Below are 26,790 nucleotides of genomic sequence, written 5' to 3' on the forward strand. Positions count from 1 at the left end.
AAAAAATGTTTTCAGTTTCCCAACTTTCCAGATTTGTTTCCACCCTGTTTATACAATGTTCATTGACAAGTGTTATTTATAAATCTTTGTAAGAAAAAGAAATAAATATAAAAATACATTCCACACGTAGTCCACACACAACATCAAAAAAACAACTAAAAGTCTACAGTCATTTTACACCTTAGAAACAAAGAGAATCAGTTCTGGACTTGTAACAATGAGAACTTTTGAATGAAAAAAAAAGACATTTCGAGTGGTATTAAAACCACTTTACAATCAAGTTCCAATCTTTGTATACAAATTCTAAACTTCAAGAAGCTACAAAATGTTATTACCAGTATCCCCTTTTAGTATTAAAATTTGACTAGGTTATTCTTTCAAAAAGTAACAGATAAAAATTATGAAAAACAACATAGGTAAGCCATCTTTAAAATTCCACAAAAAATGTTGCTTTGCTTTCTATTTATTTTAATACAAAATATGTAATTCTTTTATCAGAAGTCACAATAGTGTCAAACTCAAATCTTTGAGCTTTACACATGGTGCTGTAAGAATTCTAATTGTACTGTTTTTGTTAAATGTTGTCTGTTTCATTGTAGTCTGCTAAAGATGTAGTTAATAATTCCTTGTTGGTTTTAAGACGGCCAGATGAAGTAGTAATATTTTCACATGCTTTATAATCTGTTATTTGTATCAATTATTTAGGAAGATAATTGAATAATTTCTTTGACTTCCTTGCTCACCTTTAAAATAACAACGAGCGAAACATTCTTCGTCTAAAATTAAAAATATGACAAAATGGGAAACAGTTCCTGAGTTGTTTATGGACTTAGTTTATTGACAAGCTACACCTTTTAACAGAAAAAAAACCAAGAAATGTCATTCACGAACTTCAAAGGTTGACGAATAACGTACGAGCGATTAATCTTTACGAAGAGAGAACTTCTCTTCTTCGACACCATCTTTAGTTATTATGTTCATGACAATTCCATCACCAGTGTAAATATCTCTCTCGGCTGCAGAGATGAATACATCTTTGATGATTCCAACTGCTCTTTCTTTAACAATTGGAAGCGGTGTCACACCTTGCATGTTCTTGAATCCAATCTGTAATATCAAGTAAAGGTGTTGTGGTTTAGGTTAATATATAACTTAGCTCAATCATGAAGTCTTATCTTTTAGCTCTTGAACCATTAGCAACAACGTTCCAATTCACATAAACATTAATATACCACATTCACAAAAAACAAACTGTGCTTTAATTACTACTTATGTGATTAACAACTCTGTGATCAACGTTTAGATTGGTATACTGAAACGAAACAGAATTCACTTGTTAGCTATTTGAACTTAAACAACAACATCAATAAACATTTCCTCTCTAGCCACCTTCCTAAACGATAAATACAGTTTAATTTTCTGATAAAAAAAATGTCTTGCATTTATTGTTATATAAATAATACAGAAATAATTTTCACTGATGTGTTGATGTGTTCACATCAAATACAAGTAGTTCATTTCTGGTAAGTGTTGATGTGCTCATATCAAATACAAGTAGTTCATTTCTGGTATGTGTTGATGTGCTCATATCAAATACAAGTAGTTCATTTCTGGTAAGTGTTGATGTGCTCATATCAAATACAAGTAGTTCATTTCTGGTAGATGTTGATGTGCTCATATCAAATACAAGTAGTTCATTTCTGGTATGTGTTGATGTGCTCATATCAAATACAAGTAGTTCATTTCTGGTATCTGTTGATGTGCTCATATCAAATACAAGTAGTTCATTTCTGGTATCTGTTGATGTGGTCATATCAAATACAAGTAGTTCATTTCTGGTATGTGTTGATGTGCTCATATCAAATACAAGTAGTTCATTTCTGGTAAGTGTTGATGTGCTCATATCAAATACAAGTAGTTCATTTCTGGTATGTGTTGATGTGCTCATATCAAATACAAGTAGTTCATTTCTGGTAAGTGTTGATGTGCTCATATCAAATACAAGTAGTTCATTTCTGGTAGATGTTGATGTGCTCATATCAAATACAAGTAGTTCATTTCTGGTATGTGTTGATGTGCTCATATCAAATACAAGTAGTTCATTTCTGGTATCTGTTGATGTGCTCATATCAAATACAAGTAGTTCATTTCTGGTATCTGTTGATGTGGTCATATCAAATACAAGTAGTTCATTTCTGGTATGTGTTGATGTGCTCATATCAAATACAAGTAGTTCATTTCTGGTAAGTGTTGATGTGCTCATATCAAATACCAAGTAGTTCATTTCTGGTATGTGTTGATGTGCTCATATCAAATACAAGTAGTTCATTTCTGGTATGTGTTGATGTGCTCATATCAAATACAAGTAGTTCATTTCTGGTAAGTGTTGATGTGCTCATATCAAATACAAGTAGTTCATTTCTGGTATGTGTTGATGTGCTCATATCAAATACAAGTAGTTCATTTCTGGTAAGTGTTGATGTGCTCATATCAAATACAAGTAGTTCATTTCTGGTAGATGTTGATGTGCTCATATCAAATACAAGTAGTTCATTTCTGGTATGTGTTGATGTGCTCATATCAAATACAAGTAGTTCATTTCTGGTATCTGTTGATGTGCTCATATCAAATACAAGTAGTTCATTTCTGGTATCTGTTGATGTGGTCATATCAAATACAAGTAGTTCATTTCTGGTATGTGTTGATGTGCTCATATCAAATACAAGTAGTTCATTTCTGGTAAGTGTTGATGTGCTCATATCAAATACCAAGTAGTTCATTTCTGGTATGTGTTGATGTGCTCATATCAAATACAAGTAGTTCATTTCTGGTATGTGTTGATGTGCTCATATCAAATACAAGTAGTTCATTTCTGGTAAGTGTTGATGTGCTCATATCAAATACAAGTAGTTCATTTCTGGTATGTGTTGATGTGCTCATATCAAATACAAGTAGTTCATTTCTGGTAAGTGTTGATGTGCTCATATCAAATACAAGTAGTTCATTTCGGTTATGTGTTGGTGTGGTCATATCAAATACAAGTAGTTCATTTCTGTTATGTGTTGATGTGCTCATATCAAATACAAGTAGTTCATTTCTGGTATGTGTTGATGTGCTCATATCAAATACAAGTAGTTCATTTCTGGTATCTGTTGATGTGCTCATATCAAATACAAGTAGTTCATTTCTGGTATCTGTTGATGTGCTCATATCAAATACAAGTAGTTCATTTCTGGTAAGTGTTGATGTGCTCATATCAAATACAAGTAGTTCATTTCTGGTATGTGTTGATGTGCTCATATCAAATACAAGTAGTTCATTTCTGGTAAGTGTTGATGTGCTCATATCAAATACAAGTAGTTCATTTCTGGTAGATGTTGATGTGCTCATATCAAATACAAGTAGTTCATTTCTGGTATGTGTTGATGTGCTCATATCAAATACAAGTAGTTCATTTCTGGTAGATGTTGATGTGCTCATATCAAATACAAGTAGTTCATTTCTGGTATGTGTTGATGTGCTCATATCAAATACAAGTAGTTCATTTCTGGTAAGTGTTGATGTGCTCATATCAAATACAAGTAGTTCATTTCTGGTATGTGTTGATGTGCTCATATCAAATACAAGTAGTTCATTTCTGGTAGATGTTGATGTGCTCATATCAAATACAAGTAGTTCATTTCTGGTATGTGTTGATGTGCTCATATCAAATACAAGTAGTTCATTTCTGGTAAGTGTTGATGTGCTCATATCAAATACAAGTAGTTCATTTCTGGTATGTGTTGATGTGCTCATATCAAATACAAGTAGTTCATTTCTGGTATGTGTTGGTGTGCTCATATCAAATACAAGTAGTTCATTTCTGGTATATGTTGATGTGCTCATATCAAATACAAGTAGTTCATTTCTGTTGTGTGTTGGTGTGCTCATATCAAATACAAGTAGTTCATTTCTGGTATATGTTGATGTGCTCATATCAAATACAAGTAGTTCATTTCTGGTAAGTGTTGATGTGCTCATATCAAATACAAGTAGTTCATTTCTGGTATGTGTTGATGTGCTCATATCAAATACAAGTAGTTCATTTCTGGTAAGTGTTGATGTGCTCATATCAAATACAAGTAGTTCATTTCTGGTATGTGTTGAGATGCTCATATCAAATACAAGTAGTTCATTTCTGGTAAGTGTTGATGTGCTCATATCAAATACAAGTAGTTCATTTCGGTTATGTGTTGGTGTGGTCATATCAAATACAAGTAGTTCATTTCTGTTATGTGTTGATGTGCTCATATCAAATACAAGTAGTTCATTTCTGGTATCTGTTGATGTGCTCATATCAAATACAAGTAGTTCATTTCTGGTATCTGTTGATGTGCTCATATCAAATACAAGTAGTTCATTTCTGGTATCTGTTGATGTGCTCATATCAAATACAAGTAGTTCATTTCTGGTAAGTGTTGATGTGCTCATATCAAATACAAGTAGTTCATTTCTGGTATGTGTTGATGTGCTCATATCAAATACAAGTAGTTCATTTCTGGTATGTGTTGATGTGCTCATATCAAATACAAGTAGTTCATTTCTGGTAAGTGTTGATGTGCTCATATCAAATACAAGTAGTTCATTTCGGTTATGTGTTGGTGTGCTCGTATCAAATACAAGTAGTTCATTTCTGGTATGTGTTGATGTGCTCATATCAAATACAAGTAGTTCATTTCTGGTAGATGTTGATGTGCTCATATCAAATACAAGTAGTTCATTTCTGTTATGTGTTGATGTGCTCATATCAAATACAAGTAGTTCATTTCTGGTATGTGTTGATGTGCTCATATCAAATACAAGTAGTTCACTTCTGGCATATGTTGATGTGCTCATATCAAATACAAGTAGTTCATTTCTGGTATATGTTGATGTGCTCATATCAAATACAAGTAGTTCATTTCTGGTAAGTGTTGATGTGCTCATATCAAATACAAGTAGTTCATTTCTGGTAAGTGTTGATGTGCTCATATCAAATACAAGTAGTTCATTTCGGTTATGTGTTGGTGTGGTCATATCAAATACAAGTAGTTCATTTCTGGTATGTGTTGATGTGCTCATATCAAATACAAGTAGTTCATTTCTACGTTAAAATAAGAAACCACATACTGCGTTTGACAAAAACACAGTAAAATTCTTTTAAATTTATAGCTTGTCAAAAACAGTTAACATAAAACTAAATCTAGTTTCTGTTTACTGACCTGATTGTCAAGTAAAGGTTGTATGAGGGCACTTGATGAGCCACCAGTTCTATATTGTACTTTCTCACAATGACCAATAGGGTCATAAGAATACACACAGCCCCGACCTTAAAAAACAACAACTAGTTATAACTGCAATAACTCAATTTGTCATGGTAAATAAAATAATCATTTGATTAACTCACATAAATAATCTGTCAATTTAAAATAATACTTACAGATAAAAAAACAAAAAATGTCACCATATATACCTTGCAGTATCAGGTGGTATGTCACCATATATACCTAAAATCATCAAGTGGTATGCCACCATATACATCTGGCATCATCAGGTGATATGTCATCAGATTTTCCTAGCATCATGTAATATGTCACCAGCTAAACCTAGCATCACTGGGTTTGTTGCTAGATAAATCTAGCATTACTTGCTGGTATATAGCTAGATATAACTAGCATAACTGGGTAGTATGTAGGTAAATATAATAGGATAATTGGATGGTGTATAGCCAGACAAGGTAATTGCATGATACATTGCTTGATAAATCTAGCATAATTGGGTGGTATGTTGCTAGATGTAACTTGTATAATTGGGTGGTACGTTGCTAGATGTAACTAGCATAATTGGGTGGTACGTTGCTAGATGTAACTAGCATAATTGGGTGGTATATAGCTGGATGTGATTAACATAATTGAGTGGTATATAGCTGGATGTAACTAGCATAATTGAGTGGTATATAGCTGGATGTAACTAGCATAATTGGGTGGTATATAGCTGGATGTAATTAACATAATTGGGTGGTATATAGCTGGATGTGAATAACATAATTGACTGGTATGTTGCTAGGTGTAACTAGCTGGATGTGATTAACATAATTGACTGGTATGTTGCTAGGTGTAACTACCAAAATTGGATGGTATATAGCTGGATGTGATTAACATAATTGACTGGTATGTTGCTAGGTGTAACTACCAAAATTGGATGGTATATAGCTGGATGTGATTAACATAATTGACTGGTATGTTGCTAGGTGTAACTACCAAAATTGGATGGTATATAGCTGGATGTGATTAACATAATTGACTGGTATGTTGCTAGGTGTAACTACCAAAATTGGATGGTATATAGCTGGATGTGATTAACATAATTGACTGGTATGTTGCTAGGTGTAACTACCAAAATTGGATGGTATATAGCTGGATGTGATTAACATAATTGACTGGTATGTTGCTAGGTGTAACTACCAAAATTGGATGGTATATAGCTGGATGTGATTAACATAATTGACTGGTATGTTGCTAGGTGTAACTACCAAAATTGGATGGTATGCCTTCAGCAGAATCATACAGCACTTCAAAACTTCCAAGTTACATGTTCAGTAATACCACAATTGTAACAAAAACCACAAAAGATATAACTTTACACTTGTAACTTAATGTTGAAATTGTTTTCTCCTGTATAAAAGAAACTACCACAGTGTTTGAATTTATTTGACATATTAATTTGTTCTGCCATGACCAATACCTCTTCATAATAAAAACTGACCTAAGGTTTATAGTAATGAATGATTGACCAATACCTCTTCATAACAAAAACTGACCTAAGGTTTATAGTAATGAATGATTGACCAATACCTCTTCATAACAAAAACTGACCTAAGGTTTATAGTAATGAATGATTGACCAATACCTCTTCATAACAAAAACTGACCTAAGGTTTATAGTAATGAATGATTGACCAATACCTCTTCATAATAAAAACTGATCTAAGGTTTATAGTAATGAATGATTGACCAATACCTCTTCATAACAAAAACTGACCTAAGGTTTATAGTAATGAATGATATTTCGAATAAAAACCCAAACAACATCCTTCAGCAGCTTTAGTCACTTTCTGGATTGCATGTGTAGTGGTGTTGTGCATTAATATCTGAAAGATAAGAATCTTATATCTCCAAAACACAAGTTCCCAAAGTGTTATTCCAAGTAGTTCCTCAAACAGACAGGAAAGGAGAACTGATAAGACAAGTTAACAAACAGTATCAATATCAGCTATCAACGTACATCCTTTTTAACTTACTTGACTATTTTCTATATTTACAAAGTAACTGAAACTGGCTGCTGGAAGCAAGATAATTTAGGGTTAATGTAGGAATAAAAAACACAAGTTGGATCAGTATCCCAGTGCTACATAACAGAATTTTTAGGTCACCAATGTCAATGATTATCCTAAACAAACATGTACAATGAAGAGAGTTTTTGATTTTGTATAATTCACACCAATATATACACAACTCCCTGAAATAGTCATACATCACTCTATGGAGAAGACAGAGACACAGAGTCCAACTGTTACAAGCTTCTACAAGACATCCACTGTATTATGTAACCCTCACCTAAGCAAGAGGATTAATGTATATTTGTAATTTTTGTACATACAATTTGCCAAGAAGACACAAACCATGAACAGAACACCTGCATGGTAATTAATGAATAAAAACATGAATATATCTGAATTAAAACATATTCAAAACTAATTCTCCATTTTCAAGCGACAATAATGACAGAGAGATCAAGTAGTGAAATCTAGTTTCACGTACATCAGCTCACATATTTATAACCAAAAGAGAAAAAATGGGTATTTCCACTTCCTTCTATTACCTAGTTTTCTGAATTCTTTATGTTTTCATTTTTAAATATTTCATTATTTACAAGAATATACACAAACAGAAGCTCACTTATAAACACCAGCATCCCTTCTGTGATCCTGAACAAAAATATTAACACTCCTACAAAAAGTGGGGCCTAATAGGCCCCAGAGAAAGGTTATTAATATTAGGCTAATAAATTTGTATTTAAATAAAATTTCTATTTCATTTGATTTCATTTCATTTAAATACAAAATTATTAGCCTAATATTAATAACCTTTCAAGTTGCTCTGGGGCCTATTAGGCCTCACTTTTCGTAGGAGTGTTAATCACTAAATTTTTTTTTCATATGGTAAAAATTGGTCATGCTCCACTTGTATAATAAAATATTCTCCAAAGTGTCAAATAAAAACCTTATCGTTATCTCTAGACACTGAATTGGTTTGGTTTGTTTTGAATTTCGCACAAAGCTAAACGAGGGCTATCTGGGCTAGCCATCCCTAATTTGGTGTGACGGGGATTTGAACCCGTGACCCTCAGATTACGAGTCAAGTGCCGTAACCACCTGGCCATGCTGGGGCCAGGCACCAAATTATAGGTCAAGCATGATCATTTCAGAAAATTCAACCTTTAACTTCAAATTGTTGAACATAAAACACCATCAAGATGAGTGTGAAAAGAAACTTTTAACATTCATTTATCCTAAGGTAAAAAGTAGATCAGTTTCTGTAAAGAAAATAATTTAACTGCCAGTGTGTCAAGTTGTATTTAAAAACTAGGCTTGCCAGCTCTAAAATTCATAGCTCTACCACAGATACAGCCCATACTACCACATTTGAAGACTTTAGTTAAATGCAAAATTAATGCATGATTTATAACACATAAAAGTTTAAATTCTTTTTTAACCATACTGTATGTTGTCTAACAGGTAAAACACAGCTACTAATTTTAGGAAATACATTTATATCAACGTAACAGCAGAGAAATTCTAATTCTTAAAAAACACTGAAACGAGAGAGAAATTACTGATGAAAACATATCTATCTAGTTACAGAAACCTAGTCTGAAGAATAAAAATAACTTATAAGAAGTTACAATAATGTAAATAAACTGCAGGAACCTGTAAAAACGTTTTTATTTTCCAATGAACAGAAGTAAAGAGTGTTCAATGTGATCAAAATACACCTTTTTTTAAGAGTGTAATTATTTAAAACTGGTATACTATGAAAGTTTACCGATTAATGAATGAAATGTAATGAAGAAAGGCGAGAATGGGCCAATGTCAAATGTCAATCAAACCTCACCCACCTCAAACATAAAATCAGAATGAAACGTTTTGATATACAAACACTTACCATCTGCATCAATTCCTGCCAAGACATTGGATACATAGTAAGGAAAAAATCTTTTATAGTAGAGCATTGTGGTAATAAGCTGAGCTACAGCTGGAGTAGACATTTGTTTATGGTGTTCATTTTCATACATCTGTAATAAAGATATAATTATAGCATAACATTAGACCTTAAATGGCTTTACTGCATGAGATGGCTCGAAATTATTAATAAACAACAACTTACATCCAGGTTCTTACCGTTAGACAAGTATACAGTTTAGTTTTATTGTGATACTGAGATACAAATGTATATACACTCTTTAGGTATTTACTAACTTTATATATACTTTGCAGTTTTGTGAAAATCTAGTGATTTCTATTTAAATAAAATACACAAGGCATCAATTCATTATATAGTAACAGTTGTTAATAATAAAACAGTGCATAATGCTATCACGTGTTAAAAACAAACCACATATGAAATCACTTATAATAACGGTGTTTATAAGGTACTTTTTGTTAAGACGATTAAAAATAAAACTTTTAATACCAAATATCTTTAGTTGAGCAACATAAAACAGGATTAAAACAATCAGTGGTTTGTATGTTAGAGCACACAAAGACCAGTAATAATTAAAAATAAATTTTTCTTTACTGGATCTCCAATGGTTTCCAGTAAGAAAAACAGAATTGAATCTTGACAACATGCTGTTGCTAAGACATCTCAGTCAGTACCAGGGTCACGCTTTCAACTGGACACACAGGTTCTCAGTTAAAATGTGTTTTCACAGTTTTTTTTTTATAAGGTATTAATTATTATGGTGATTTATATATCAACTTTGTTCACATTAGCATTAAAAAATGTACTGAATGTTTATTTAAGAATACAGCTATGATAAACTAACTTTAGTGCTTTCTTCAGAAATGTATTTTAACCTCTGATTTCTGAAAAGTAAAATAAACAACAAAATGTAAGATTTTTAGATATAAAAATTAAAACCAATGCAAGCATTTTACATTTCATTACACTACAGATACCTATTTGACTAATATTCAGTTCAACCACAAAATGTGTTATTTAATAAATTGATTTTAAATATATAGTTCATGTACAGTAATATAAACTACAAAGACGAAAGACATTTTGTTCCATCAAGTAACATATGGTGTTAACCTCAGAAATTCACCTTCATTCTTGCTTCCAAAAATCTAGTAAAGGTTAGGATATCACACCAACAACCTGCACATCCAAGAACAGTTTTCTGAGATCTGTTGGAATGGAATTGATGAAATGTCAGTACCAGATTTCAGTTCGTTAAAAGACAATCTGTAAAAATATCTGTGGCACATACACTTCACACTAACACTTACCTAAATCCCTGAATTTAGCAAGTGACTTATGCATGTATTCAATTGTACGTATTACGGTAACACGCCATGTTAACATTACGACTTCTGGTTGTGTCCATTTCACTCAAATGCTGTATGTATTAAAATTAGTTTCTACAGATTTTATAACTTCACTTTTTCTTAAACTGAAAATGTATTTCTGATACCTACTCTTTCTCACAAAAAAAATTAACTTGTACTGCCCTCTATAGGCACAAATTTTTGTTTGCCAATAGCTTTGACTCCCACTTATCATTGCCTATTAACATGCAAATTATCACAAAGCAGCCCTTCACCAATACTCCTATTTCAACTGGCACACTCTCCAATCATGCATGTGTTAATCACTTTAAGATTGGTCATAGCTAACCAAAGCAAATCACACCAGAGGTACAGAGGACAGGTGGGAAATGCGAGGTTAGTTGGCATTGGAAATACAGTTTTAGTTTCGGGAAAATGTTAACTTCAATACATCTTACCACTTCTAACAAAAAACTAGAATTCCACACTAAACTGGTGAAGGGCCAGTGAGAAGATGACCCCCTTAAGAAAGCATCCAAAGGAAATCCATGAGATGTGATAAGGAGTTAAAAACAACATGCCAGGAAGGAAATTCTAGACCAAGTATAATATTTGCACTTAAGTAATGTGTCACCAAAAATACAGAAATAACGTAGTCTCCTCGTGTAGAGTGACTAACGAACAACAAATTGTAAATGGGAGTTTAACCTCAATTGGCACCTGGAGGCACCTGGAATTGTACATCAAGTCCACAGTAGGAAGAGGTTACTTTACCTTTCACCTCAAAAATAGGTACTGGAAAGGAAAAGGAGTTCCCAAACTGAGAACCAGCCTCCAACACCAGATCAACTGGGATCTGACTTCTGGTAGAATACAAGTGCATGTAATCCATACAAATTTCAAACATTCTTTTTTGTTGGGGGGCTCACAAGTTGATGGGACACTGGTGCATCTGATCCATCTGCCCCACCTTTAATATGACTTTTTTTAACCGTGCCAAATATTAACATTTGTTATCATGACCTTATGTCATCATGTGTATTAGTAATAAATGTTGACAGGTTATTTGTATTTCTTAGCACAAAATTCATGTAATCTAATCTCTTTAATTTTTTCCTAATTCTCAGAATTATCCTATTTCACGCCTATTAAACTTCTAGTCTAATTTAGCTTGGTGTCCTTATCCTAATTAAGTCATGTTTTTCTTATTTTTTTAAATAAAATATGTATGAAAGAAATAAATGCATTTATTTATTTATTTTTTAAGCCTGAAACTTATATGTCACATTTAGATTTGTTATGTTAGTTTCGTGAGCAGTATTCTAATATTTGCAGCTTGGTATCATACTGTACGATTCCAGGTATGTACGTTTACTTCAACATTAATGTTTGATTTTGATCCATATATTGTTATTCTGTGCATGTGCACTGGTGTTTATTAGGAAATGCATCTATGTGGGAAAGGCCAAATCATTTGATGGTAATAACATTTTTTTTCCATTAATTTTTAAAGTACAAGCAAAGTGTATTTGTATTTAAACCAAATGTGCAGTTTTCAGTTCGATACATCAGTAAACATTCAAGGCAACTAAGATCATTTTGTTGATGACAAGAAACTCGCTGAAAAAAAACCTGAACCTGAAGATGACCTAGGAAGGTCGAAACGTTGTCCTCTCCTTATCAGTAAAGGTGTGAATATCCATACCAGCTGTTCTGAGATATAAAATCATTTTGGTTCACTGTAAACTGTTAAACATTCAAAGCTAAACACATTATCGCACATACAGAAAATATTGTTATATTATACAGTTCAGCTCATTAATATTGGATAACTGACAACAAAGTAACTCTTGTCATATTTTGCTATTCTAATACTCACAGCTTGTAAAGCTTTGACTGTTCCCGGGTGTAGATAGAAAACCCAGCACTCAACCTGGTATCTGATGCTATCACAGCATAATCTTCTCCTGCTATTGCCACAATGCTCCTAGGAAAATTAATCTCTATTATTTTTAAATAAAATCACAGTTTAAAAATATCAATTGAAACAACAACATGAACGTACAGTTTTGAAAACAACTTATATGTATGAAATTGTATTTCTATTTTAGCCTATTAATTGTGTGTAACTTTAATGAATACAACAAGGTAATTTGCTTATTTCACATATGGGGCAGAGGTTCAAAGTACTTAGTAATCAAACTTGTGCTAAGCCTAAAACTTAGATGATGCATAAGATGAGACATTTTTGGAACAACGAAGCACTAACACGACAGTCCACTCAATCCAGCCTTGATAAAACCACTGAAGAGGATACCCAAAAGATATTTACTTCCTCATATACTTTTGTGATGTGTTTGTTACGTGAATATCTAAAAAACAAAATTCCGTGTTGATATATTTGTTTGACTACATCTGAATGAAACAAAAGATACTTTTTAACAGTTCATAAGAAGCTGACATTGCACGTGTTTCCAATGTTCAAAGAGGTACACCAGGTATATTTTCTTGCAGTCTTGGGACTCGTGATGGAACCCATGTTTAGCTGAACCAAAGAGGTTGCGAGCACCTTATTCAGACTTACAATGGTATATATCATTTATTTTTTACTTTTTCTGAAACACGTAACAATGAGCCAATGACAGATGAGTTTTCTAGACCATTAAGTTCAGAATAAAAGGTCTTTGTTGGTTTCTCAATGATATAAAACTATGAAAACAGTGAAAGAGATTCATTGTGAACTATTCACATTAAAGGATATAAAATAAACTGTTGATAACTATTTGAATTGGTGAAAGCAACTGAGACATGTTTTACTACCTTTAATCTATTGTTATGTATTAAACAGAAAGGAACTGACAAGAATTTAGACTAAAATTAGAATATATTGAAGAGAAAGGAACTGACAAGAATTTGGAGCAGCATTAGGATATATTGTACAGAAAGAAGTTAGCAAGAATTTGGAGCAGTATTACACTGTGCTGATGAAAAGGAAACTGATAAGTTTTGTCACGTGTAAAGGTATTTGACTCAAAAGTGTAGCAGACAAGCCTAATAAGCATGAAAATGTTAAGACTTTCTTTAGCTATTACTGTAATGACCACAAACATTTTTTACTTATTACAGTATACAAAAGACATTAAACATAATCAAGCATTTAAGCAAGATATCAAGACAACACATTTTTTGGTTCTAAAGAATAAAAACATAGCTTGTAAATGTTATTTTTTATTTTTGATGCTGAAACTTTCCATTTCTTCCAACAAAATAATAAATATAATTCCAAAAGCAGGATGACAAAATTTGTAGAAGATATTTTTTAACTTGTTTAACCTTATTTTTTAATGATAAGAAAGTCTAAACACAGTGAGAATTTAACCTCTATGAACATAGCCAAAGTGATAAAACACTGAACTGTAAACAACATGAATACCCACTCAACAGATGCCATTTGTAAAATCTGTAAATACTGAACAAACTCATCTCAAAACACATCCCAAGGAGAAACAAAAGTCATATGGGTATTGTTCCAAATTTGAAAATCATATGAAAATACAATTAAACTTAATTTCAAACTTAATATAAAGGTTGTAGCAGGAACACATTACAATTAAACACCAGCTAGTGTTAATTATTAATATTAGCTCAGATGTAGTATTGTTACATAATATCACTGGTATGTGCCATATTTGAATGACATATATTATTTTACTGTTCTTTTTTTAGATCAAAAAAATTCTAAAGCGAGTAAAACCGATAAAATCATCAGAAAGAAACAATTACTGTGATACAAATATAGAAGACTTCTTCGCTACTATTTGCATATTAGAATTGTGGTATTCTCAGTTTCGGTTTACAAAATATAGTGACTTAGATATGTGTTACGACGATCAACATTATCTTCGTGCAACAACAGAAAGACAAAATTTAAAAACAGTAACCACATCTACACTTTGTTGCTTACTTTTGTTAGGCCTACTGTTTTACACATATATACAAGTTACAATTAGTCAACTTAGCAAACTATCAAAAAACAAGCAATTTGAATTTCAATTACTTATAATAATAATAACATTACTAATTCAGTAAATAAATAACTTTACCCTCCGTTATCTGCATAAGGACTGAAATAAGTCTGTTTCGGTCCTCCATAATTACTAACAACAGTTTCTTCGCACTGCATAATGCCTAGTCCGCACGTATCCATACTTAGCGGTTTGGGTATATTACGCGAAGTGACTGAAAACTAGCTTGTCATTGCTATGATACCGAAGTCCGTAAGATGGCGCAGTATATTCAATAGAAATAGAACTTAAAAATATGTAATATACATATATCAAAATTCTAAAAATTATAATCTTACTAACAGAAAAATGGAAACTAATTTTTAGTTTTTTTTATAATCCAAGGCAAAATGCGCTATATTTTGTGAATAAGTGATAACGATACTCTACTGTAAATCCTTCGAAACTAAGAGCTAAATAATACAGGTCGTGTTATACCAGTTTCTATTCAAACGGTCAAAATGGTGGGTTGATTTTGTTAATATTGTACATCTTAGTAACATTGTAATGATATACGCTAAGTTTTGAAATATTGTCATATAACACGTATAGTAACTGTTATTTAGTTTAATATTTTATTACTTACATATTTTTCTTGTATGGAATGAATAACTAAAGAGAAAATTAAACACTAAGGCCAACAGTTACGATGTGCTGTTAGAAATATGCGTACCATGTTTCTCTTTTTTTTTCCCTAACCTGTACGGTAGGATATTTATTACGTAAATACCTAATGTATATGCATAAGTGAAATATACTAGATATAACTTTTGTACAGTATCAATAATGAGTAATAAAACATAAAGATAACATGCTATTTTGCTCTCCACAGCTGTATCCCTTTCGGCGTCACACCCATCCCCAAGAAAAAATATATACAGTTTAATAACTGAATCCACCTATCTTTGATTTCCTTCTTAAACTTTAAAGTTTAAATTCTTGTAATTTTGACTACCGCAGTGTGCAGCTCTTTACGTAAGCTAATAAACTTGTTAGAAAATAAAAGTATCTTTACTGAGTTGGAGATTTTTTCTGCCTTAAACTGACCATAAGAGAGAGTAAATAAATCATGGGACTTTACATGATATAAACCAAGAAGAAGATATTGTTAAGTTCAATAAGGTTACCTATTTAGCTTTTTATCTCAAGAAAAAATTTAACCTTTCTCCAAAATATGTCTTTTAATCTTTGAAATTAACCAAATTCTTAGTAGACCACCACTATCATTTTCCCAATTGAGCGACTTCCTGTGCATGATACATATCTGTTCCAAGTTTTAGTCCAGTTTCATAACTATTTTGTAACTTTTTCAAGTTATAATTAAAACTAGAAAAAAACAAATAATTTAATATTATTAGTGAACTTTACTATTTTACAACTATAGTTAAATCCCTATCAGTATCATTAACGTAACTCAGTAAAACCAATGGCTCAAGCTATAAACTCTGCTAGTAACAAATATCCAATTTTACTGGACAATATTAATTAAAATCTTTTGTCTTTTATAACCTAGTCTCATTATAATTCAATTAACCAGTCTTTTCTTAGTCCAACTGACATAATTTTTTAGCTAATCTTCTGAATGGCATTTTGTCAAAAATTACTTTAATCCTAAATACGTTAAGTTCACACCATTTGTATCATCCAAATTATGACATCATGAACTTGTTCATTCAGTGAACAGTTTGATGACTGTATATGAAAAATAGTGGCTTCTTGAATGACAGTGATGGTTTAAAATTTGTCAAAAACAGTTGCTTATCTGTTTAGTTATTGTATAGGTTTTTTATTTTGTTCACTAGTTTTTGACTTGTATTAGAATCGTTCATTTAGTATGGTTTTATGGGCAATGCCCATAAGTTTATATTAATCATGAGGTGATTGAAGTCTGGACTTGCTATTCTTTTAACTCATCTCACTGTGAATTAGGATTTCTTAGATGTCTGACAGCATTTACAAGTATAATCAAATTGCAAATGTTATTAGTGCTTTTGGTCAATGGTATTTTTTGGTTTGTTTGCTAGAAGTTGTTGACCATGGTTGATAAATTTTATGGAAGTAAATGAACATGAAAATGAAAATTGTAATGAAAAGCAGAAAGAAAATGTTAGCACTGAGATCAATTACATTTTTTTAATTATGTTAAAAATTTGTAAAGTGTTAAAATGGAGGTTGAATCCTCTAAAGATGTTGACAGGATTCTAGCACTATTCCTTGCCCTAAACATTCTATGAGAAACACTGGAATTTCCTGAATTACAATTTTTTTTACAAGTGGAAGGACGAAGCCCAGATACTGTTTTCGAGGGTTTTAAAGGGCATTAAATGTTAGATATGTTAACTTCCTTCTTTCTCCGTTGGCAGGTCAGTAGACAGGTGGGTAGCAGCACGAGGGTTGGAGAGTTTCTAATGTTTTTAAAATTGTTTTATAGGGGGGTTGTAAGAGCTGACCTGTACAAAAATATATAGATTATTCCAACTACTTTATTACAAAAATTTCTAGTCTGATAGAGAAAGCTTTGCAAAATAACCTATTGAAATATTTCACTAACATATGTGAACCAAGGGATCTCTGTATTCAGTTCCTCTGTTGGAAATTATCTACTTTCACATATATTCCATGAAGATATTATAGGATTTGGGATAAAGAGTTACCTGTAGCCATTTCGTGGTGGTTCTGATATGTTGATGACATATTTTCTGTTTGGTCAAACAAGCCCTCTTCTACAGGATTAATGTACTTCACAGTAGTACTTGTTAAGTATAAAGTAAAATAGAAAACCAATAGCTTGCTCCCATTTTAAGACATTCTAATAACTAGAACACACACACACACATTTATCCATGGAAAACAAACAGACCTTTCAAATTATGTTAATTTGTTCTCTTATAACCATAAAATGGTTAAAACATCAATTATAACCAGTATTTTTAAAAGCTTGCAGAATATGTCATGATGCAACTCTTGATGAAGAAATAATAGTTTTTGAACAGTTGCAGGATCTTATAGCTTTTATCAAACATGCCCATCAGGAAGCTTGGAAAGTATTTCTAATTTTATGGCTTTTGGTAAATATCTGAAAGAAAAAGAATTGAAACTGTTTATAAATAATCCAACACCATTAAAACCTTTCTACCCTTGAACAGTTTTGCACCTCAGGATAAAAGTCATAATATCTAAATAATGAGTAACCTACCAAACCAGTAAAAGGTCTTATAATGAGTACCCTACCAAACCAGTAAAAGGTCTTATAATGAGTACCCTACCAAACCAGTAAAAGGTCTTATGTTCATAAGATTGGTCAAAATTTATCATATTAATTTTTTCTTCCAAATAATGCGATTTCTCTATGTTTGATGAACCTTAATTAACTGTAACTTGGCCAGAATAATACATAAAACTAGAAATTATGTACCAGATTCAATTGGACAGGAATTTAAGAGGGAGATTAATTTATTTAATTATTTTCTGTAAAGTGATGGATGGGTTTAATCGTTTTATTTCCCTGGAGGAGTGGGTGTTTAAGGACAGCTCCTAAAGACCAAATGGTTATTTGTATGTTATGCTAAATTATTGGTATTTTTGGCAGCATAGAAGTTACTTTTTAACTTGAAACAAAGATTTATGAAGTGGCTTTTCTTGTGACGATGTATGTCTTAGCTGGTGATGAATGTGTAGAATGCAAGTGTTTTATTCTCGTAGTTCTATACCAAACTAAAAGTTTGTCTTTTAATTTTTGATTCTTTTCTTTCCAACAGTTGTTTTATTCGTTTTTCAAATCCCTTGTTGGGAAGGATGTTGTTGTAGAATTGAAGAATGACCTCAGGTGAGTTTCATATTTGGTTTTTGATATTTATGTAAAATACATCAAAGTTTATATGAAACATTCTCTTTCTGTCGTGGACATTTACATCACAAAATCTTTCAAGACATGTTGCATTTTGTAGAGGTATTAACGGATTAATAAACTTGGTATTCCAAATTCCTGCATTTATGTACTGTTGTTCTTGATGGCCGTCAGCTGCTGGTCTTTTTTCTTTTTTTTTTGCTGCGTGCTATTCTGAGTCTCGAGCGACCGGAAATCTCGGCTAATAAAGAAATACCTAAGTACGTATCACAGAAAACATTAGGTTCTGTTGACAGCAGTTTGTGTGGTTTGTTATTGCACAAAGATAAGCAATTTTCTTGAGACATCAAATGAAGTTTTAGTAATTTTATGCACAGATTGGGAAATAAACAGAACTGCACCACTTGTGAACTGGGGATCCAATGTTGACATATCGTCATCAGTGAACGTTGTTGTTTATTGTAAAAACTTCACCGACCTAAATTACAGATAATGACACTGTTTCTACTAGAAATCATAACTTTTTTTTTCTAAAAACATTTGGGAATAACTTTTAAAAACAATAATCTTAACATTTTTTACCTGGTGAATTCCTGTTGTCACCATTTTATTTTATTTGAAATTTACAATAATCTCCCAGGCTTTCCATGTTGACTCGTATAAAAATATTTTGGGAGAAATGAGTACAGTTTGGGTTTTAAAACACCTCTCAAAGTGATGACGTACACAGTCAGTAGATGGTCAACTGTTATTCCCTATATTCAGTTTCAAAAATGATTTCTAGGAAATTTGAGTAACATGTTTTGTGTAAGTGATTTATAAAAAGCTCAGATAAAAATGACATGTATATATCTGTAAAAACAAATTAAATATATTCCACCCCAACGGCTCACTTCCCACATTATATATGTCTGTGTGTGTGTGTGTGTATATATATACATTTAGTTATTCCTTATAATAACATGATTGTATTTTTTGTACTACAGCATATGTGGAACCCTACATTCAGTAGACCAGTATTTGAACATAAAACTAACAGACATCAGTTTGACAGATCCAGAGAAATATCCACACATGGTAGGTTAATCGCACACGTATCTGTCAAGGATATGTTTGTTGTTGAAATAGATTTGTTATAATTAACAGGAATACCTGAAGCAAACTGGTTGGGTAGGCAGTTCCTACGTGTACAACTTTTGGTGTCACCAAAGTGAGAAATGAGACTGTTTATTACCACTTTTTGACACGTACACATTGGAATAAATACTAAACGGGATCCTTTTCTCTGTATTAAGTTAATTCTGTTTATATAATGATAAATGATCAGCATGTTTTTGAGGTTTAATTGATAAAAATGAATTTATTGGACGTTTTACATTTCATAAGATGAATGTTTCACTATGCATGACTGCTGTCAATCAACTATTTTCAGTTCAAGTGGCAGAAGGAAATACTATGGCATGATACAGAATTTGCTGTCCAATAAAAATGCACTAACATAAAAATATATATTGTACATGTATTTCAGTTTAGATGGATTTTTTAGATTTGTATATTTTTTGACATACAATGGGCATGTACATCACACAAATGAGTAAAGAAAGACCTATTGCCATACCCCTGTTTGGATTAACACTAATAATGGTGACTATTAAACTAGTGGGATATGACATTGTTAACAAGAAGACTTGGGATAAGCTTCAGAAGCTAACTGATTGGTGGATGGATGTTCTACTAGTTGTGCCATTCATGATCATAGTTGAGAAGTAATTAAAAGATGGGCAGTGTGTTAAGAAATGCATTCTTTATAACAACATCTAACCAGACCTTGTTTGAAAAAATATTTGCAATCTTAATAAAAAATATAAGAATTAATAAATTATTATCAATTTCCTTCAGTTACTAAAAGCAGATGTGAAATTGACATCCAGTATGACCAAGATTGACCTTTGTGTATCAGTTTCTGTTAGGTTAGAACTCACAAAGTTCACATTTTTTGAATCTGGAATAGATTCAATAAATGAGTGAAATAAACAATAATGTGGTGAAGGTAAGATCACAGTTTGGATTCATTGTTGGTGTTTGTTACTTGTGTGTGAGCCTGATTTGAAATGAGAGAAGATAGTTAAAACACAGCTTTACTTTTACAAATAAACTGGTGTTAGTGTTTAGAAACTGTTTATTGGGTTTTTAAACTTTTTATATTTTGTAAAAATATTATGGATATTCTCTGAAATGAATTAATCAAATGTGTTGTGTGTAGAAAAATACAGTAATTGAGACCAAAGAAATACTTAGATTAATCTAGAGAGGCAGCTGTTTTCCCTTACTTTCCAGAATCCTCTGTGTGGTTCTAGAACATCTTACGTACTATTAAATACACATGTAAATCCTTAAAAATGGTTCTATGTATGTTGAAGATAAACTGCTATGAATAACATGTTCTGCGTGTGATATTTTCTACGGGAAATTTCAGTAAGGTGTAACCAGCTTCAATAGAGTAGTTATTTTAAGATTTGTGATGATTTTTGTTAAAAACTGTATTTTACAGCTTTCTGTAAAGAATTGCTTCATCAGAGGCTCTGCAGTGAGGTACGTTCAGCTTCCAGCTGATGAAGTCGACACTCAGCTACTCCAGGACGCTGCCAGAAAGGAATCACAACAACAAAAGCAGTAATCTTCTATGATCATTCACCTGTACAGTCATTATGAGTGTTTTGTTTTTCATGTAGCTCATTGTTTTTGTTTGGAAGTTTCCTGACTATGTATGTATAAAAACTTGTGTTTTGTAATAAAACTTTTGAAACATTATTTTGTGATTTATGTATTTCCTGTAGAATTAATTGATTTCCACTGCAGCATTGTGGTGACACGATATAATAAGAGTCTCAGCAAGTCTGTTATTATCATTCAGAGCAAGTGAAACCTACAATTAAACGTCTAATGAATGTTTGTAATCATTTAATTGTTTGGCTTGTTTTTAAGTTATATTCAGTTTATTCTCACGAGACTTGGATAGTTGAAATAATAAGAAATAGTTAATTTTACTGGTAGTGATGCTAATTAATTAAACTGAATAATTGTGAAATAATAAAAAATAATGTATTTCAATTATTTGTACAGTTGAAACAGTAAAAAAATATTAATAACTGGATACATCTTTGTCGCACTAATCAATTTACGGTAACCCTGAGTTAGCATTCTGTGAAAATTTCCACAGCTACTCTTCTTAAGGTACAAGCAGACTTCATCATAAAAAAATTAATCTGAACAACTATAAACTGTTATTTTGGAAACAAAAAAGCCACTAAAATTCAAAACATTTTCCTTTATTAATAAATAAATATTACAATTTTTTTTCTTTTCTTTTCCCACCTAAATTAAGTGTAAAAATTTAACACAAAATAGCCAAATCCTGAAGCAACTGGGAACAACAAACACACGTGCTTCCCTCTGTTGGCACCAATGTTTACAAAATATATGGAGTCTGTGAAGACCTCAGAAGGCTAGCACAGGGTTAATCTCAATTTTGTTATTTATTTTACATAGCATTATTGATGTGATTAATGCTCATAGATAATTCAATATATCAATTTAATTATATAACTTGGGGAAATCTGCTGCTGGGAATAACATGATTTATGACCACATACAAGATCAAGTGTGACAAAATGTAATATTAAATGATATACAAGAGAAAATCAATTTGCTGTCACATGAAATTACAAAATTTATTATATTAAGCTTGAAAGTTCATGTCCAGCCTAATGGTTAGCATTCCACAATGTGGATTTGAGGGTCTATCATTCATATTCTGATACTAAGACTTCAAAATAATAAAGTGAATGAATAGTCTATATAAATTACAGACAACTGTGTAGCTTTACACACAAAACAATATGTTAGAAGGTTAAAGAGTTACAAAACTAAACATTCCATTTAATTTTGAAATGAGAATACTTGTCAATCAAGTGTTAATGTGTGTGTGTCACATGAAATAACTAGTTTTAAATTGGTAACTGTGTACTTTGCACAAGTTTTCTGAAAATACATGTGATTGTGATTACCTTGTGCCACCTTTTGTGGTAGGTACATTGTTTCAGACACTTGGTATTTTGTCAAGTTTCTGGATGGACACTAAATCCTCAGTTCATTTTGAAATTATAGAAGAATTCGTTTTTTCTTAAATCTTTTATTGTTTTAAATTTATGTCTTTAAAGAAACCATAAAATTATTTTTTCTACCTGTTGTTAACCAACAATTGGTACATTATGATCACAAAGTTTCTGAACTGAATTACATCTTTTATTAAAATTGGTAAAAACTTATAAGAATAGATCAAATTAATTATTAGTTTTCTTTTTCTAAAAATCACAGGTGTATTACTTCATCAAAAAGAGATCTACATACATTGCTTTGACAGTGTACATCTGTCATCCCTGTATTAGGAAGTTTTAAAGAGCTTAAAAATATCTGGTTGCTTTGTTCTGTTTCATGTAGAACCAAATTTGCTCCAAATTTTGTGAAAGTGCAAACATCTGTCAATTGTAAGCTACACGATGAATTTTGATCACCGTGTTTGAAATTCAGTTTCCCGTTGACATGTAATTTTATGTTGATTGTGAATTGTTTTTCAGATTTATTCAAAGAACTTAAATATATTTCATTCTATAAAACTCTCAGACAATAATTCAGTTCAAGGTTTACTAGCCATTTTAATTTAGAATACAGATAAACATGAACCAGGAAACAAAGTTTATTACACATTCATAATTTCTTTAATCTGGCTTCAATAATTCTATCGTATCTTTATCAACAAGCATTCTCTGGACATTCTCTCCTTTTTCTTTGAGGATTTCTTCAACATTCCTGTGAAAATATTGAAAGTACGAAAGTAAACCGTGTCTACAGTTTATTTCACAAGTGAAAAAGATCATTTTAAAAAATAAATATAAAACATCAAAAGAGACACATTTAAAACAATATTCACTTTTACTGTTCTTTTCATCAGTTATTACATCTTCAAAATTTCTTGAAATAATAAATGCATTTTTGTAAGATACAAGTTATTTTAATTAACAAAGACTTAAACTACATTGTTCAAGAGAGTCTATATTTATTAACCTTTGTTTGAACAAAGTTCTCACAAACTTCTATAATATATGTGAACAATTTTAAAAACAGGGTGCAGAAGTAAAAGGTTTGTACATATTTTGGCAACTTTTCATTAGGTATATAATGGTACATAATAACCAAAGAATTACTTCAGTAATTCTCAAACATTTTTTTCCATGAGGGATCCTCACAAATCAGACTTTTACAGCTCTAAAGTTTATCTGTAAAAGATAATTCTATCGTGTAAAAAAGAAGCTGTCATATAGAAGATAATTTGATTTTCAACTAAAACATTTTCATTTCATGTAACTCATAAGGAGATCAACAAGAGACCTGTTGGTCCATTGAGGCTGTCCCACCCTCTAAAAAAAATATACATTTTTAATACACTTCTTATAAATGTCTCATAATATCTTAAGGCAATCCATTTCAAAGGCTAACTACCATGTTAGGAAAATAAAACTGTCTTAGATGAAGATAAGTCCTAAGCTACCAAAGTCTATATGAACACATTAGTCTTAACATTCTCACCATTTCATATAGAACAATATGATTCATTACACAATAAATTTCCTTAACAATCTTAAACAATTCAATCAAATACCCTCTAACTCTTCTTTATTCAAGAGAATACAGTTTCATAGACTTTAATCCATCTGCATATGACAACTTTTCTATACCATGTATCATCCTAGTAGACCACCTTTCCAACAATTCAATGCCATTCCTAAACTTAGCACAATACTTCAATTGTGGGCTAACCTTTACCTATTTATTACAATTAAAAGCCATCTATAATTTAATCATCCAACACACAAAATAAAGTAAATCCGATTGACAACCACCAACATTTTCCTCACAGCCAGTAACATCCAAAACCTATCATCAGCAACTTTAACATCCAAAACCTATCATCAGCATCTTTAACATCCAAAACCTATCATCAGCATCATTAACATCCAAAACCTATCATCAGTAACTTCATGCATTTGATTTAACATTTCTTTATCTGTGTCACTGACGTAAACCAAAAGAGAACAAAGTTCCTAGCAATGAGCCAAGAGGCATCCATACATATGAATTCAGTTTCTATCAGGCTTCTTTCATTCAACTACTTTTTGATCCAACGAACCAACTTATCACCCACAGAGTTCAATTTTTTAATAAGCCTTTTATGTGGCAACTTCCCAAATGCATTCTGAAAATTTAAATATACCAAATTTACTCTTTTCAGTTCATCTACATAAGCAGTAACTTCTTCAAAGAATGTCCAAAGATTAGTAAGACAAGATTCAGTGGAATCATGTTGACTATTCAATAATTTGTAAAACATCTTTTATCAAACTTTCTAAAGCTTTCCCTACTACTAATAGGCCTACAGTTGTCTAGACAATTTTGTACTTTACTTTAATATCTTTATTTCAGAATCTTATCAGGTTCTTTACCTTGAATCCACACGGAGCTTATATCTCAGAAGAACACATTCATAATTATTTTAGAGGTAAGCGACAGAATGAAATATAATACATTTTAACAAAACCAGTGGTGGTATATTATGTATCATGAACTGTAACCATCACTCCTTTATCAGTGTGAACTATATAAATAGGAGTAGTCATATAGAGCTTTTAAAAATTTTCAAGTTGTGATAGTAAAACATTGCATAACTTAAAGGTAAATAACAACTTTTTTTCACGTTTTTATTATTTTTGCACTCATTTAATGTAATTACAGTGTGTAATTTGTGTGTAAGATAATTTTTTGTTTACTATTTAAGTATTTAAGAAGAGTGAACAAAAATTGTAATATCAAAGACAGTACTTTATATAACAGAAGCAACTATTGGATATATACACCCACATACCCTATGGCTACAACAATTCCAACCTACAAAATTATCATTTACCTTTTTCCTTCAAGATCTGGAAACCAATCTAAATTGTCTGCAATTAAATGATTATTTTCACACCCATGACAACGAACAATAACAACACCCTTTTCATATGCTAATTTTGATATCAGCTTCGTGACTCTGGTATTACAAACTTTACAAGTGAACGACAACATCATTTTTGTTGACTGGATTTTCCCCAAGGGTAGTTGAAATGATACCATATTCTCACTTTTCTCTTTGTTAGTTATTTCCTGTTCTGAATCTGATGTCACACCTTCATCAACTAAACCGCTTGAAGGTTTTCCATTCTTGATGTTAGAATCTCCCGAATTTTTAGCATATGTACTTGAAAACGATCTGCAAAGACTGATACTAGGTAAACCCTTAAAGGTATTAAGACTTATAGTTTTATAAGTTAACAAACCCATTATTGAGGGTAAATTATTATTGCACAACGGTACTGATATATTGGGTACAGGTTGCAATGGTCTTAAATTAATTACATTAATATTATTTGAGCTCAAAGCATGCATCTGGTTTTCACTTTTGAATAGATCACACTGGGTATTTTTGTTACTGTGACTGAAAAAAGGTTTCATGTCACATTTGTTTGAGTAGAAGTTGCTAGGATAAAAACTTAATTGTTTTTTCGCAAGTCCATACAACTTTTTCATAGTTTGTTGTACTTCCGGAATGTTGTCTAATTCAGTCTGGAACTGGCGTAGAAATTGTGGAAGAAATTTCATTAACCACATTACTATGGTTCTAATGCTAAAACTAGTAACATCAGTTTAATAGTGTCGTTCTAAGAGTTTATGTTCTGATAATTTATTTACATAACACAAGTACAACTGCTAATTATAAATATAAATAAAGTATAGGGTATTCCACTTATGTAATAATATATATATATATATATATATATAAAGATTTTTTCAAAGTGATCATACGTGCAAGATAAATTCCTCGTTCAACAGATACACACACTCAGGCATACGAAGGCTTTAGCGCCATCTACTGAAATCATAAACTGTTTGCAACTCTTACTTTACACTTTGCTTTAATATATTTCACTATGCTATCTCCAACTTGCGCTTCCTCAACAATAAAATAGGAAAGAAATCACTAAAATAAAACTATTAGTTTGCTTCTTTCTATAAACCAATTAATTTCTAAAATATAAAAAAAATTACAAAAAGTAATTTTTCTAACATGATGCGTTCTGTTTGTATATCATAATA

General features: G+C 31.4%; 3 protein-coding genes across 5 annotated transcripts; 1 reads left to right on the top strand and 2 right to left on the bottom strand.

Moving 5' to 3' along the window:
* Positions 1-813: 813 nt before the first annotated feature.
* Positions 814-14,900, bottom strand: LOC143228799 (proteasome subunit beta type-1-like). The gene is made up of 6 exons (XM_076460161.1): positions 14,733-14,900; positions 12,509-12,616; positions 10,407-10,488; positions 9,242-9,371; positions 5,241-5,347; positions 814-1,107 (listed from the first exon to the last, which is right to left on the bottom strand). The coding sequence occupies exons 1-6, from the start codon at positions 14,834-14,836 to the stop codon at positions 922-924; spliced, it is 717 nt and encodes a 238-aa protein (XP_076316276.1). The 5' UTR covers positions 14,837-14,900; the 3' UTR covers positions 814-921.
* A 116-nt stretch (positions 14,901-15,016) lies between these two features.
* On the top strand, positions 15,017-21,351 carry LOC143228803 (U6 snRNA-associated Sm-like protein LSm2). Of its 2 annotated transcripts, XM_076460167.1 has the most exons (5): positions 15,017-15,157; positions 18,452-18,519; positions 19,527-19,617; positions 20,440-20,590; positions 21,092-21,196. In XM_076460167.1, the coding sequence occupies exons 1-4, from the start codon at positions 15,155-15,157 to the stop codon at positions 20,566-20,568; spliced, it is 291 nt and encodes a 96-aa protein (XP_076316282.1). In that variant the 5' UTR covers positions 15,017-15,154; the 3' UTR covers positions 20,569-20,590; positions 21,092-21,196. The 2 variants fall into 2 exon arrangements, with proteins under 2 accessions (XP_076316282.1, XP_076316283.1); XM_076460168.1 differs by lacking the exon at positions 20,440-20,590 and having other exon boundaries at positions 21,092-21,351.
* A 1,888-nt stretch (positions 21,352-23,239) lies between these two features.
* Positions 23,240-26,572, bottom strand: LOC143228797 (DNL-type zinc finger protein-like). Of its 2 annotated transcripts, XM_076460160.1 has the most exons (3): positions 26,500-26,572; positions 25,562-25,906; positions 23,240-23,409 (listed from the first exon to the last, which is right to left on the bottom strand). In XM_076460160.1, exons 2-3 carry the CDS (start codon positions 25,768-25,770, stop codon positions 23,319-23,321), a joined length of 300 nt encoding a protein of 99 aa, XP_076316275.1. In that variant the 5' UTR covers positions 25,771-25,906; positions 26,500-26,572; the 3' UTR covers positions 23,240-23,318. The 2 variants fall into 2 exon arrangements, with proteins under 2 accessions (XP_076316275.1, XP_076316274.1); XM_076460159.1 differs by lacking the exon at positions 26,500-26,572 and having other exon boundaries at positions 25,562-26,490.
* Positions 26,573-26,790: the final 218 nt, after the last annotated feature.

This window comes from Tachypleus tridentatus, chromosome 10, assembly GCF_004210375.1.
Source record: "Tachypleus tridentatus isolate NWPU-2018 chromosome 10, ASM421037v1, whole genome shotgun sequence".
Taxonomy (NCBI): Eukaryota; Metazoa; Arthropoda; class Merostomata; order Xiphosura; family Limulidae; genus Tachypleus; species Tachypleus tridentatus.